At 54.8% G+C, this 13,977-nt stretch overlaps 1 protein-coding gene across 1 annotated transcript in view; it reads right to left on the bottom strand.

The window, feature by feature from the left end:
• MAMDC4 (MAM domain containing 4) overlaps positions 1–13,977 on the bottom strand; it is a 60,972-nt gene that overhangs the window by 26,937 nt on the left and 20,058 nt on the right. The window contains exons 11-14 of the mRNA XM_030535979.1: positions 13,086–13,194; positions 9,000–9,155; positions 820–1,128; positions 217–348 (exon numbers count right to left, since the gene is read on the bottom strand). Of these exons, the coding sequence (XP_030391839.1) occupies positions 217–348; positions 820–1,128; positions 9,000–9,155; positions 13,086–13,194 (706 nt within the window). The remainder of the gene's footprint in view (positions 1–216; positions 349–819; positions 1,129–8,999; positions 9,156–13,085; positions 13,195–13,977) is intronic.

Genomic DNA, 13,977 nt, shown 5'->3' with positions numbered 1-13,977 from the left:
CTCCGGGTGGGGCTCCAAGAAACCTCTTCCCTGGGGCAAATAAGCAGAACATGGCTGCCCCTCTCCCTGCAGCACCCGGGTAATCAGTGCCTAAGCCCCCGCCCCCAACCAAGAGTGCTACGACCTGGGCATATTATGGGGGACGCTACATAGGACCCTCCCCCCACGCTGGAGAGCTAAGCGCAGCCCGGGGGGGGGCCCAGCGAGTGCGGGTACCTTGGGGGTCGCTGTGCAGCCAATAGTGCATCTCCACGGAGCAGGCCAGGCCCGAGGGGCCCAGAACAGGAGTGCGAGCCCTGGCCACCGACACCACCTGGCCCGGAGCCAGCACCACACCCAGGTAACTCCCTAGGCAGGAAACAGGCCACAGCGGAGGAATAGTCACCCCATCCCCACTGACCCCCAGCACCACCTGTCCTCCTCCCCTCCCCCACTGCCCCCAGTCACTGCCTACCCTCTTCCCCTCCCCTCCCACAGTGCCCCAAGGCACCACCTGCCACCCTTCTCCTCCCCCAGTGCCCCCAGGCACCACCTGCCACCCTTCCCCTCCCCCACTGCCCCCAGGGGCCAGGGGTCTCACCTGTGAAGGGTCAGGGAGGAGGCAGGTCTCCCTTGTGGGCTGATGAGGTGGGGGGGGTCTCCCTTGCAGGGGGTCTCACCTGTGTAGGGGCAGGGGGGTCTCCCCATAGGGCGGGTTAGGGGGTGGTTAGATCTCCCCTGTGGGGTGATGGGCATGCGGGGGCTTTCACTGGTAGAAGGGTGGGGGGGTAGGAGTCTCAGCTCCATATGGGCAAGGGGCTCCCCTGTGGGTGGCCTCACCTGTGGAGGTGTTGGTGGTGTGGTCTGCCCCAGGCAGTAAGGCCTCGCTGGCTTTCTGCCTCGCCCACTGCAGCTGGCCCACACTGACATCCTTCCAGCCCCTAGCCCCGGCCTCGAAGGTCGATGCCCCTGGAACACACCAAGTTTTCACTAGCCTTGTCTGGGCCCCGAAGCCTCTCGCCAGGCGGTGCCAAGAGCCCCAGATGCTCCTGGCCTGAAGGCGTCTGCTGCTGCAGCCCCCTGTGCCCACAGCCATCGGCACTGGCGGGTAAGCAGCTGGAGTCAGGAGCTCAGGCACTTTGGCCTTGGCTGGACACGGCAAGGGTTAAACCAGTGCATTACCCTGAGCCCCACGGACCCAGGCTGCCTGGGGAGCTGTGGGTGGCATTGCTGGGTACGTGCCTGGGCCCGCCTGACTCCCCTGGGCTCAGGTTTTCTCTCCTCCACCCACTGTGCTCCAGCATGACCACTCCTTGCCCCTGGGCTTCGCTCACTGGACCAGGGTTAGGCCCCCAGGCATGACCAATAGGCATCACGTGGCTACCTGTGAGGCCCAGGTGACTTTCCAAAGGGAGGGTTCCTGGCCTGGCTGGACGGACTTTATCTCTATGTCTGCAGAGAATCTAGCACAATGGGGCCCTGATCCTGAGCAGGCTTCTGAGCATTTCCATCTGCTCAGTGGAAAACAGCCGTGCTAGGCAAGAAGGCAGGGTTTGGATATGCAGTTTGTCAAAGTGCCTGTGCCGAAGCCCCGGCTGTCACTGCAGAGTGCCAGTCCGCCAAGCGGGCTCTGCACGGTCCTTACTGAGCAGATTCAGAAGCACAAAAGCACTGAACGATGCAGAGATGTGAGCAGGGAGGAAATCCAAGGCTGGAAGGGCAGAACAGAATGGGATAGCAGTGGGGCAGCAGGACAGGAGTGGGGGGCATTGGCAGAGGGTTATGTGCAGGGATTCCAGAGCTAGGCTAGCAGTGGGGCAGCAGGTCAGGACTGAGGGGTGTTGGCAGAGGGGTGCGCGCAGGGATCCCAGGGCTGGGATAGCAGCGGGACGGCAGGTCAGGACTGAGGGGCGTTGGCAGAGGGGTGTGTGCCGGGATCCTAGGGCTGGGATAGCAGCAGGGCAGCAGGACAGGAGTGGGGGGCATTGGCAGAGGGGTGTGTGCAGGGATCCCAGGGCTGGGATAGCAGCGGGGCGGCAGGTCAGGAGTGGAGGACATTGGCAGAGGGGTGTGAGCAGGGATCCCAGAGCTGGGATAGCAGCGGGGGGGCAGGTCAGGAGTGGAGGGTGTTGGTAGAGGGGTGTGTGCAGGGATCCCAGGGCTGGGATAGCAGTGGGGCAGCAGGTCGGGACTCAGGGGCGTTGGCAGATGGGTTTGTGCAGGGATCCCAGAGCTGGGATAGCAGCGGGGTGGCAGGTCGGGACTGAGGGGTGTTGGCAGAGGGGTGTGTGCAGGGGTCCCAGGGCTGGTATAGCAGCGGGGCGGCAGGTCAGGACTGAGGGGCGTTGGCAGAGGGGTGTGTGCAGGGATCCCAGGACTGGGATAGCAGTGGGGCAGCAGGTCAGGACTGAGGGGTGTTGGCAGAGGGGTGTGTGCAGGGATCCCAGGGCTGGGATAGCAGCGGGGCGGCAGGTCAGGACTGAGGGGCGTTGGCAGAGGGGTGTGTGCAGGGATCTCAGGGCTGGGATAGCAGCGGGGCAGCAGGTCAGGACTGAGGGGTGTTGGCAGAGGGGTGTGTGCAGGGATCCCAGGGCTGGGAAAGCAGCGGGGTGGGAGGTCAGGACTGAGGGGCGTTGGCAGAGGGGTGTGTGCAGGGATCCCAGGGCTGGGATAGCAGCGGGGCGGCAGGTCAGGAGTGGAGGACGTTGGCAGAGGGGTGTGTGCAGGGATCCCAGGGCTGGGATAGCAGCGGGGCGGTAGGTCAGGACTGAGGGGGGTTGGCAGAGGGGTGTGTGCAGGGATTCCAGGGCTGATATAGCAGTGGGACGGCAGGTCAGGATTGAGGGGTGTTGGCAGAGGGGTGTGTGAAGGGATCCCAGGGCTGGGATAGCAGCGGGGCGGCAGGTCAGGACTCAGGGGGGTTGGCAGAGGGGTATGTGCAGGGATTCCAGGGCTGATATCGCAGTGGGGCGGCAGGTCAGGATTGAGGGGTGTTGGCAGAGGGGTGTGTGAAGGGATCCCAGGGCTGGGATAGCAGCGGGGCGGCAGGTCAGGACTCAGGGGGGTTGGCAGAGGGGTGTGTGCAGGGATTCCAGGGCTGATATCGCAGTGGGGCGGCAGGTCAGGATTGAGGGGTGTTGGCAGAGGGGTGTGTGCAGGGATTCCAGGGCTGATATCGCAGTGGGCGGCAGGTCAGGATTGAGGGGTGTTGGCAGAGGGGTGTGTGCAGGGATCCCAGGGCTGGGATAGCAGCGGGGCGGCAGGTCAGGTCAGGAGCCAGCGAACAGAGCTGCTAACAGGGGAGTTCCAGGGGGAGGTCACAGGGGGAGGTCACAGGGGAGACCAAGGCAGAGAAACCAGGAAGGCAGACAAGGGAAGGGGCAGGGGTCCAGTGCTCGTTGGTGGCCTGTGGAACAGTGTGAGGTGTGGATTGCCAGGCACAGAGGTGGAAGAGTATGACTGAGGCAGAGGCAGCAGGCAGAGAGACACTGAGGATGACCGGATGCGGTAGCTGTGGCATGTACATGGTCCTGGAGGGGGCACCTGAAAGGAGTTTTGTCTGCATGAAGTGCCACCTGATAGAGCTGCTGGAGGAAAATGTAAGGGGACTGGAGATGCAGGTGGAAACTCTGGCTGAGTGTAGAAGGGGGTTTGAGCAGATGGTGGAACACAGACATGATGAGGCGCAGGGGATAAGCTCAGACGAGCGGATAGAAGTAGGACCAAAGTACTCTGAGGAGGGGCTGCTGGGTGAGGAAAGTGGATGGTGGAAGCATGTGACTCGGAGAACCAGGCAGAGGAAAAGACGGGCCAGCGATGGAGAAATAGAACTCAGGAACAGGTTTGCTGAGTTGGGAAATGAAGATGGAGCACAGCAGGCTGCTGAAGGAGAGAGGGCAAGGAAAAAGAGACGAGCAGCTAGTCCTGCAGAAGGAGGGGAGGAGTCAATGGAGGCAGCACCAAGTATGAGCCCTAGGAGGATTGTAAGGGCGAATATAAATCGAGAGGACTTGCGGCAAGCTGGTGTGGAGGATAGACCGGAGAATCACACTGTCGCCAGGAAAAGGCAAGTCTACATGATTGGAGACTCTTTACTGAGAAGAATAGACAGGCCTGTAACTAGACCTGATCGGGAGAACAGAAGGGTGTGCTGTCTGCCAGGGGCTAAGATACAGGATGTGGACCTGAGGCTGAATAGGATCCTAGCGGGAGCGGGAAAGAATCCGTTGATTGTCCTTCATGTGGGAACAAATGATACAGCTAGTTACTCGCTGGACTGTATCAAGGAGGATTATGCCAGACTGGGGAAGACACTCAAAGAAATCGAGGCTCAGGTGATCTTCAGTGGGATTCTGCCGGTTCCTAGGGCAGGGCGACGAAGGAGTGACAAGATTATGGCGATCAACAGATGGCTCAGGCATTGGTGTTACAAGGAGGGCTTTGGGATGTACGGTCATTGGGAAGCAGTTACGGACAGACAACTGTTCGCTCAGGATGGACTTAATCTAAGTAAGGAAGGAAATAGAATTCTAGGATGGAGGCTCGCCGACCTCATCAAGAGAGCTTTAAACTAGGAAGTTGGGGGAGATGGTTGGGAGATGTTCAGGAGATCTCCACGCCGGAATATAACCTGGAGAGGGAAGTAAACAACGTGAGAGGGGATACCCTTGCGGACCAAAGAATTGATCCAAGGAGGAATAATGGAGTAGAAACCAGATTAACGGGTGATGCTGGTGGTAGAAGGTCTGTGCACGATGGGGGAAAGAATGTCATTGACACTAAACGCCAAAAATTAAAATGTCTGTACACTAATGCGAGGAGCCTAGGTAACAAGATGGAGGAACTGGAGCTACTGGTGCAGGAAGTGAAACCGGATATTATAGGGATAACAGAAACCTGGTGGAATAGTACTCATGACTGGAGTACAGGTATTGAAGGCTATGTGCTGTTTAGAAAAGACAGGAAGAAAGGCAAAGGTGGTGGAGTAGCCTTGTACATCAATGATGAGATTAACTGTAATGAAATAAGAAGTGATGGAATGGATAAGACAGAGTCTGTCTGGGCAAAAATCACACTGGGTAAAAAAGCAACTAGAGCTTCCCCTGAGATAGTGCTTGGGATGTGCTATAGACCGCCCGGATCTGATTTGGATATGGATAGAGACCTCTTTAATGTCTTTAATTAAGTAAACACAAAGGGGAAATGTGTGATTATGGGAGACTTCAACTTCCCGGATATAGACTGGAGGACGAGTGTTTGCAAGAATAATAGGGGTCAGATTTTTCTGGATGTGATAGCAGATGGATTTCTTCATCAAGTAGTTGAAGTATCTACGAGAGGGGATGCCATTTTAGATTTGGTTTTCATGAGCAGTGAGGACCTTGTGGAAGAAATGGTGGTAGGGGATAACCTTGGTTCGAATGATCATGAGCTGATTCAGTTCAAACTAGATGGAAGGATAAACAAATGTAGATCTCGGATTAGGGTTTTTGATTTCTCGAGGGCTAATTTTAAAGAGTTAAGGAAATTAGTTATGGAAGTGGATTGGACGGAAGAACTTGCGGATTTAAATGTGGAGGAGGCCTGGAATTACTTTAAGTCGCAGCTGCGGAAATTGTCGGAAGCCTGTATCCCAAGAAAGGGGAAAAAAAACATGGGCAGGAGTTGTAGGCCAAGCTGGATGAGCAAGCAACTCAGAGAGGGGATTAGGAGAAAGCAGAAAGCTTACAGGGAGTGGAAGAAAGGCGGGATTAGCAAGGGAAGCTACCTTGGTGAGGTCAGAACATGTAGGGATAAAGTGAGGAAGGCTAAAAGCCGCATTGAACTGGACCTTGCAAAGGGAATCAAAACCAATAGTAAAAGGTTCTACAGCCACATAAACAAGAAGAAAACAAAGAAAGAAGAAGTGGGGCCGCTATACACTGAGGATGGAATGGAGGTAAAGGACAACCTAGGCATGGCCCAACATCTAAATAAGTACTTTGCCTCAGCTTTTAATAAGACTAGTGAGGAGTTTAGCGATGATGGAGGGATGATAAGTGGGAATGTGGATATGGAGGTGGATATTACCGCAACTGAGGTAGAGGCCAAACTTGAACAGCTTGATGGGACAAAATCAGAGGGCCCAGACAATCTCCCTCCGAGGATATTAAAGGAACTGGCGCGTGAAATTGCGAACCCGTTAGCGATAATTTTTAAGCAGTCGATAAACTCGGGGGTTGTGCCGTACGACTGGAGGATTGCTAACGTTGTCCCTATTTTTAAGAAGGGGAATAAAAGTGATCCAGGTAATTATAGGCCTGTTAGCTTGACGTCTGTAGTATGTAAGTTCTTGGAAAAAATTTTAAGGGAGAAATTAGTCACGGACATAGAGGTCAATGGTAATTGGGACGAATTGCAACATGGATTTACTAAAGGTAGATCGTGTCAAACCAATCTGATCTCCTTCTTTGAGAAGGTGACGGATTACTTAGATAAAGGAAATGCGGTAGATCTAATTTACCTCGATTTCAGTAAGGCGTTCGACACGGTTCCGCACGGGGAACTGTTAGTCAAGTTGGAAAAGATGGGAATGAATATGAAAGTTGTAAGGTGGATAAGGAACTGGTTAAAGGGGAGACTCCAGTGGGTCGTATTGAAGGGTGAACTGTCAGGCTGGAAGGAGGTTACTAGTGGAGTCCCTCAAGGATCAGTTTTGGGACCGATCTTATTTAACCTTTTTATTACTGACCTTGGCACAAAGAGCGGGAATGTGCTAATAAAGTTTGCGGATGACACAAAGTTGGGGGGTATTGCTAACACGGAGAAGGACAGGGATACTATTCAGGAAGATCTGGACCACCTTGTAAACTGGAGTAAGAGTAATAGGATGAAATACAATAGTGAAAAGTGCAAAGTCATGCACTTAGGATTAATAATAAGAATTTTAGATATACGTTGGGGACGCATCAGTTGGAAGCGATGGAGGAGGAGAAGGACCTTGGGGTATTGGTCGATAGCAGGATGACTATGAGCCGCCAATGTGATACGGCTGTTAAAAAAGCAAATGCGATTTTAGGATGCATTAGGCGAGGTATTTCCAGCAGGGATAAGGAGGTGTTAGTACCGTTATATAAGGCGCTGGTAAGACCCCATCTGGAATATTGTGTGCAGTTCTGGTGTCCCATGTTCAAGAAGGATGAATTCAAACTGGAACAGGTCCAGAGACGGGCTACTAGGATGATCCGAGGAATGGAAAACCTGCCTTATGAAAGGAGACTCAAAGAGCTTGGCTTGTTTAGCCTGGCCAAAAGAAGGCTGTGGGGGGATATGCTTGTTCTATATAAATATATCAGGGGCGTTAACGTTAGGGAGGGAGAGGAATTATTTAAGTTTAGTTCTAATGTAGGCACGAGGACGAATGGGTACAAACTGGATATTAGGAAGTTTAGACTTAAAATTAGACGAAGGTTTCTAACCATTAGGGGAGTGAAGTTTTGGAACAGCCTTCCGAGGGAAGTAGTGGGGGCAAAAGACTTATCTGGCTTCAAGACTAAGCTTGATGGATATATGGAGGGGATGTTATGATAGGATAGTTTAATTTGGGCAATTGATCTTGGATTATCACCAGATAAGTCTGCTGATTGTCTGCGGGGAGATGTTGGATGGGATGGGAACTGAGTTACTGCAGAGAATTCCTTCTTGGGTGCTGGCTGGTGAGTCTTGCCCACATGCTCAGGGTTTAGCTGATCGCCATATTTGGAGTCGGGAAGGAATTTTCCTCCAGGGCGGATTGGCAGGGGCCCTGGAGGTTTTTCGCCTTCCTCTGCAGCGTGGGGCATGGGTCGCTTGCTGGTGGATTCTCTGCAGTTTGAGGTCTTCAAACCAGTTTTGAGGATTTCAATAACTCGGTCCTGGATTAGGGGTTGTATAAAAGTGGATGGGTAGGGTTCTTTGGCCTGCCTTGTGCAGGAGGTCAGACTAGATGATCATATTGGTCCCTTCTGACCTATGAGTCTATGAGTCTATGAGACTGAGGTGTCTTGGCAGAGGGGTGTGTGCAGGGATCCCAGGGCTGGGATAGCAGCGGGGCGGCAGGTCAAGACTGAGGGGAGTTGGCAGAGGGGTGTGTGCAGGGATCCCAGGGCTGGGATAGCAGCGGCGTGGCAGGTCAGGAATGAGGGGCGTTGGCAGAGGGGTGTGTGCAGGGATCCCAGGGCTGGGATAGCAGCGGGGCGGGAGGTCAGGACTGAGGGGCGTTGGCAGAGGGGTGTGTGCAGGGATCCCAGGGCTGGGATAGCAGCGGGGTGGGAGGTCAGGACTGAGGGGCGTTGGCAGAGGGGTGTGTGCAGGGATCCCAGGGCTGGGATAGCAGCAGGGCGGCAGATCAGGACTGAGGGGCGTTGGCAGAGGGGTGTGTGCAGGGATCCCAGGGCTGGGATAGCAGCGGGGTGGCATGTCAGGAGTGGAGGACGTTGGCAGAGGGGTGTGTTCAGGGATCCCAGGGCTGGGATAGCAGCGTGGCGGCAGGTCAGGACTGAGGGGCGTTGGTAGAGGGGTGTGTGCAGGGATTCCAGGGCTGATACCGCAGTGGGGCGGCAGGTCAGGACGGAGGGTTGTTGGCAGAGGGGTGTGTGCAGGGATCCCAGGGCTGGGATAGCAGCGGGGCAGCAGGTCAGGACTGAGGGACGTTGTCAGAGGGGTGTGTGCAGGGATTCCAGGGCTGGGATAGCAGCGGGGCGGCAGGTCAGGACTGAGGGGTGTTGGCAGAGGGGTGTGTGCAGGGATCCCAGGGCTGGGATAGCAGCGGGGCGGCAGGTCAGGACTTAGGGGCGTTGGCAGAGGGGTGTGTGCAGGGATTCCAGGGCTGGGATAGCAGCGGGGCAGCAGGTCAGGACTCAGGGGCGTTGGCAGTGTGTGTGCCCAGCCCCTGCCCACAATCTGGCCGAACTAGCTGGTGCTCTCAGACCCGCGCCTCATGTTATTATCACTGCACCATGGAGCGTTCTCCCACCCAGGCCAGCCGCTGCGTGATCCTTTACCACAGTAAGTCTCATCGGAGCCGTCTTCACACGTCTGTATAAAATCGCAGGCGAGCTCTGCACTGATGCACTTTGTATTGTTGCAGGCAAACTCCTGCGGGGTGCAGGGCGTGGTGGGGTCCATGGAGGAAGTCTGGGGGGTGATGACCTGACTGCCTGGGGAGGGCGAGAGCAAGAGCCGGTCAGGGGGCACTACGGCGGGGGCTGTGCTCAGCTAACTGCCAGCAAATGCAGACCCAGCCGGGGCACTGAAGGCCCCTCCGATGGCTCCTTAGCACAAGCCGCACTGGAACGTTACAGGGAGCGGAGACCGGAGGGGAAGCTCTCTCCTCTTCAGAGTGTGGGTCACTCCAGGAGAGGCCTGGGCTCTTTTCCTCCTGTTCCCCAGCCCAGCCCCACCTCCCCTCACGACACTGCTGGCAAACTCCCCCCAGGCGCCTGTGCCACGCACTGCGAGCCGTGGAAGAGCCAGCGCCGTGGGACCCGCCAGTGTGGCCCAGACCATAGGCAGCTCATGGACCCCGGCTTGAGTCGTGTGCCTGCCAGCACAGCCCCCACTTCCCCCCGAACCGCCCTCCCCAGTCCCGCCCCCATCCCAGCTCTCCCCAGCCTCGCCTTGTGCACCATGGGTAGCCAGGGAGTGGCTGTACCTGTAAAGGCTTCCCACGTGTGGCGGTGGGGGGAGGAGGGGCTGGGGAGAGGGGGCAGGTCACAAGGGCTGGGTGGGGATTTCCTGGCTTCTGGGTGTGTCAATGGGACACTTGCCTGGTTTGTAACAAAGTTGGCTAAGGGAATAAACATGGCAGGGCCTGGGAGGGGACATGGGGCCAGTGGTGGATTAATCACTTGGCTGCGGACTGTGCCCAGGGGCCACAGCCACCTGGGGAGCTCCCAGAAAAAATCCGCTGCCAGGCAGCATAAACCTGGAGCCCCTGCTGCTGGACAGGTAAAGCCCCTGTACCCCAACCCTGCTCTGCCACAGCAGCATTGGGTGAGAGAAGACCCCATGCCCCAACCCCACTCTCCAGAAGCAGCACCCCCAGCTGCATCTCTGGCAGAAGTTGTGGGATGGTGGAAGGCCCCCCCAAGCCCATCATAGAATTGGAAGGGACCTCAGGAGGTCATCTAGTCCAATCCCCTGCTCAAAGCAGGACCAATCCCCAGACATTTTTACCCCAGTTCCATAAATGGCCCCCTCAAGGATTGAACTCACAACCCGGGGTTTAGCAGGCCAATGCTCAAACCATTGAGCTATCTCTCCCTGCACAGCAGAAACCCCCAGGCAGGGGCAGTCCCACCCAGAGGCCCCAACCCTGCCCCTGGCAGAAGCCCCTGGGTGGGAGAAGACTCCATGCCCCGACCCTGGTCCCCCACAGAAGTGTCTGGCACTGCGGGAGAAGCCCCAGCTCCTGGATCCTCACTGTGGCCCTGGGACTGGAGGAGTTTTCATTCCCTGCGGCACCCCAGGGCCATGGCGCTCGGATAGAGCTTCTGCAGTCTTGGGAGGACAGAAAGGTGCAAAAAGAGTTGTGAGGTTGCTATGGGGCAGTGAAATCATAGAATATCATGATTGGAAGAGACCCCAGGAGGTCATCTACTCCAACCCCCTGCTCAAAGCAGGACCAACCCCAACTAAATCATCCCAGCCAGGGCTTTGTCAAGCCTGACCTTAGAAACCTCTAAGGAAGGAGATTCCACCACCTCCCTAGGGAACCCATTCCAGTGCTTCACAACCCTCCTAGTGAAAACGTTTTTCCTAATATCCAACCAAGACCTCCCTCACTGCAACTGGAGACCATTACTCCTTGTTCTGTCATCTGTCACCACTGAGAACAGTCTAGATCCATCCTCTTTGGAACCCCCCTTCAGGTAGTTGAAAGCAGCTATCAAATTCCCCCTCATTCTTCTCTTCTGCAGACTAAACAATCCCAGTTTCCTCAGCCTCTCCTCGTAAGTCATGTGCTCCAGCCCCCTAATCATTTTTGTTGCCCTCTGCTGGACTCTTTCCAATTTGTTCACATCCCTTCTATAGCATGTGTGTGTGGGGGAAACTGGACACAATACTCCAGATGTGGCCTCACCAGTGTTGATTTGAGGGGAATAATCACTTCCCTCGATCTGCTGACAATGCTCCTTCTAATGCAGCCCAATATGCAATTAGCCTTCTTGGCAACAAGGGCACACTGACTCATATCCAGCTTCTCATCCACTCATCCCTAGGTCCTTTTCTGCAGACCTGCTGCTTAGCCACTCGGTCCCTAGTCTGTAACAGTGAATGGGATTCTTCTGTCCTAAGTGCAGGACTCTGCACTTGTCCTTGTTGAACCTCTAATTTGTCTAGGTCACTCTGTATCCTATCCCTACCCTCCAGTATATCTGCCTCTCCCTCCAGGTTAGTGTCATGTGTGAACTTGCTGAGGGTTCAATCCATCCCATCATCCAAATCATTAATGAAGATGTTGAACAAAACCAGCCCCAGGACCGACCCTTGGGGCACTCCGCTTGATACCGGCTGCCAACATCGAGCCGTTGATCACTACCCGTTGAGACCGATGATCTAGCCAGCTTTCTATTCACCTTATAGTCCATTCATCCAGCCCATACTTCTTTAACTTGCTGGCAAGAATACTGTGGGAGACTGTATCAAAAGCTTTGCTAAAGTCAAGGTATATCACGTCCACTGCTTTTCCCATATCCACAGACCCAGTTATCTCCTCATAGGAGGCAATTAGGTCAGTCAGGCAGGACTTGCCCTTGGTGAATCCATGTTGACTGTTTCCGATCACCTTCCTCTCCTCCAAGTGCTTCAAAATGGATTCCTTGAGGACCTGCTCCATGATTTTGCCAGGGGCTGAAGTGAGGCTGACTGGCCTGTAGTTCCCTGGGTTCTCTTTTTTATATATGGGCACTATATTTGCCTTTTTCCAATCGTCCGGGACCTCCCCAAATCACCACAAGTTTTCAAAGATAATGGCCAATGGCTCTGCAATCACATCAGCCAACTCCCTCAGAACCCTCGGATGCATTAGATCCAAGGACCCATGGCCTTGTGCATGTCCAGCCTTTCTAAATAGCCCTTAACCCTGTTCTTTCACCACTGAGGGTTTCTCACCTCCTCTCCATACTGTGCTGCCCAGTGCAGCAGTCTGGGAGCTGACCTTGTCTGTGAAGATGGAGGCAAAAAAAGCATTGAGTACTTCAGCTTTTTCCACATCCTCTGTCACTAGGTTGCCTCCCTCATTCAGTAAGGGGCCCACACTTTCCCTGACCTTCTTGTTGCTAACATACCTGGAGAAACCCTTCTTGTTACTCTTCACATCCCTTGCTAGCTGCAACTCCAATTGTGCTTTGACCTTCCTGATGACACCCCTGCATGCTCGAGCAGTATCTTTATACTCCTCCCTCGTCATCTGTCCAAATTTCCACTTTCTGTAAGCTTCCTTTTTTAGTTTAAGCTCACTGAAGATTTCACTGTTAAGCCAAGCTGGTCGCCTGCCATATTTGCTACTTTTTCTGCACTTTGGGATGGTTTGTTCCTGCACCCTCAATAAGGCTTCTTTAAAATACAGCCAGCCCTCCCGGACTCCTTGCCCCCTGGGGAAGGAGCAGAAACGGGTGGGGATCTGGGTGATGTCTCGGGCAGAAGGGGCAGGGCTGCAGGTGGATGGAGTGGGGAGGGACTATATTGGGAATTGGCCCTGCTTTGAGCAGGGGGTGGGACTAGATGACCTCCTGAGGTTCCTTCCAACCGTGGTATTCTGTGACTACATAGAATACTCTGGCCCAGGGCCCCAGGAAATCTTAATCTGCCTCTGCTTGGGGCTATAGCTAGAGGGGGTATATGGGGCAGACAGACGGCCAGCTGGAGAGAGAGACAGAGAGATATTAAGCCATGCTGTGCTATATGGCAAACAGAGAGTCAGGAGTGGATCACCTCACAGCTCTGAGGTTGACCTGAAGAAGATGCCATCAGCGACAGGACTAACCTTGCCCTGCCCATTAGTCCAATGGAGAGGGAGTTAAAGGTTAAAACTCCGGTCCAGCAGCTGGCAAAGAGTGAACAAAGGGACCTGTCTGGCTGCTCACCTGCAACCCGGACACAGCCTGGAGAGAGAACCAGGTCATCCAGGGCCATGCTGCCTTTGGGTCCTGTTCCGATCATGCCCTCAAGAATGATCTGCAGGGACACAACGAGCTGCAGATAACACAAGGAACAGGCTAGCGTCTGCTTCCCATGCAGGACACCCCAGATGTCTTACAGGAATGAGGCCCGCCCCACGGAGTCCCAGCCAGGAGTGTCTGCCCGGAACTGCAGGCAGAGGATGGAGGGGCCATCATCTAACAGGCAAATGAAAGCAAATGATGTGAAGTGATGCAAGACCGATACTGGCGTGATTTCTTTCCCAGGGGAAGCTTGGCTTAGATGGAGATAGTTTCAGGACATGTGTGTAGGGGGGAAGGACATGCTTTGCGGTGTGGGGTCTGTGCATTGAATGTGTATGTGATGGTAGGTCAGTGAATAGGGTATAGAGGTGGGGCACTGCTTAGGCTTTGTGATGATGGTGAGTAAGTGTTTAGGCTGTGTGATGGAGGTAGGAAAGTGTGTAGGGCAGGGAGGGGGTCAGTATTCAGGCTGAGTGATGGTGGGTCAGTGTGCAGGGTACGGAGGGGGTCAGCGTTTAGGCTGTGTGATGAGGGTGGGTCAGTGTGTAGGGTAGGGAGGGGGTCAGTGTTTAGGCTGTGTGATTGTGGGTCAGTGTGTAGGGTATGGAGGGGGTCAGTGTTTAGGCTGTGTGATGGTGGGTGAGTGTGTAGGGTATGGAGGGGGTCAGTGTTTAGGCTGTGCGATGAGGGTGGGTCAGTGTGTAGGGTAGGGAGGAGGTCAGTGTTTAGGCTGTGTGATGGTGGGTGAGTGTGTAGGGTACGGAGGGGGTCAGTGTTTAGTCTGTGCGATAAGGGTGGGTCAGTGTGTAGGGTA

Source organism: Gopherus evgoodei, chromosome 16, assembly GCF_007399415.2.
Source record: "Gopherus evgoodei ecotype Sinaloan lineage chromosome 16, rGopEvg1_v1.p, whole genome shotgun sequence".
NCBI lineage: Eukaryota > Metazoa > Chordata > Testudines > Testudinidae > Gopherus > Gopherus evgoodei.
The sequence above is the reverse complement of the archived record's forward strand: the minus strand, read 5'-3'. Positions and strand labels throughout refer to the sequence as shown.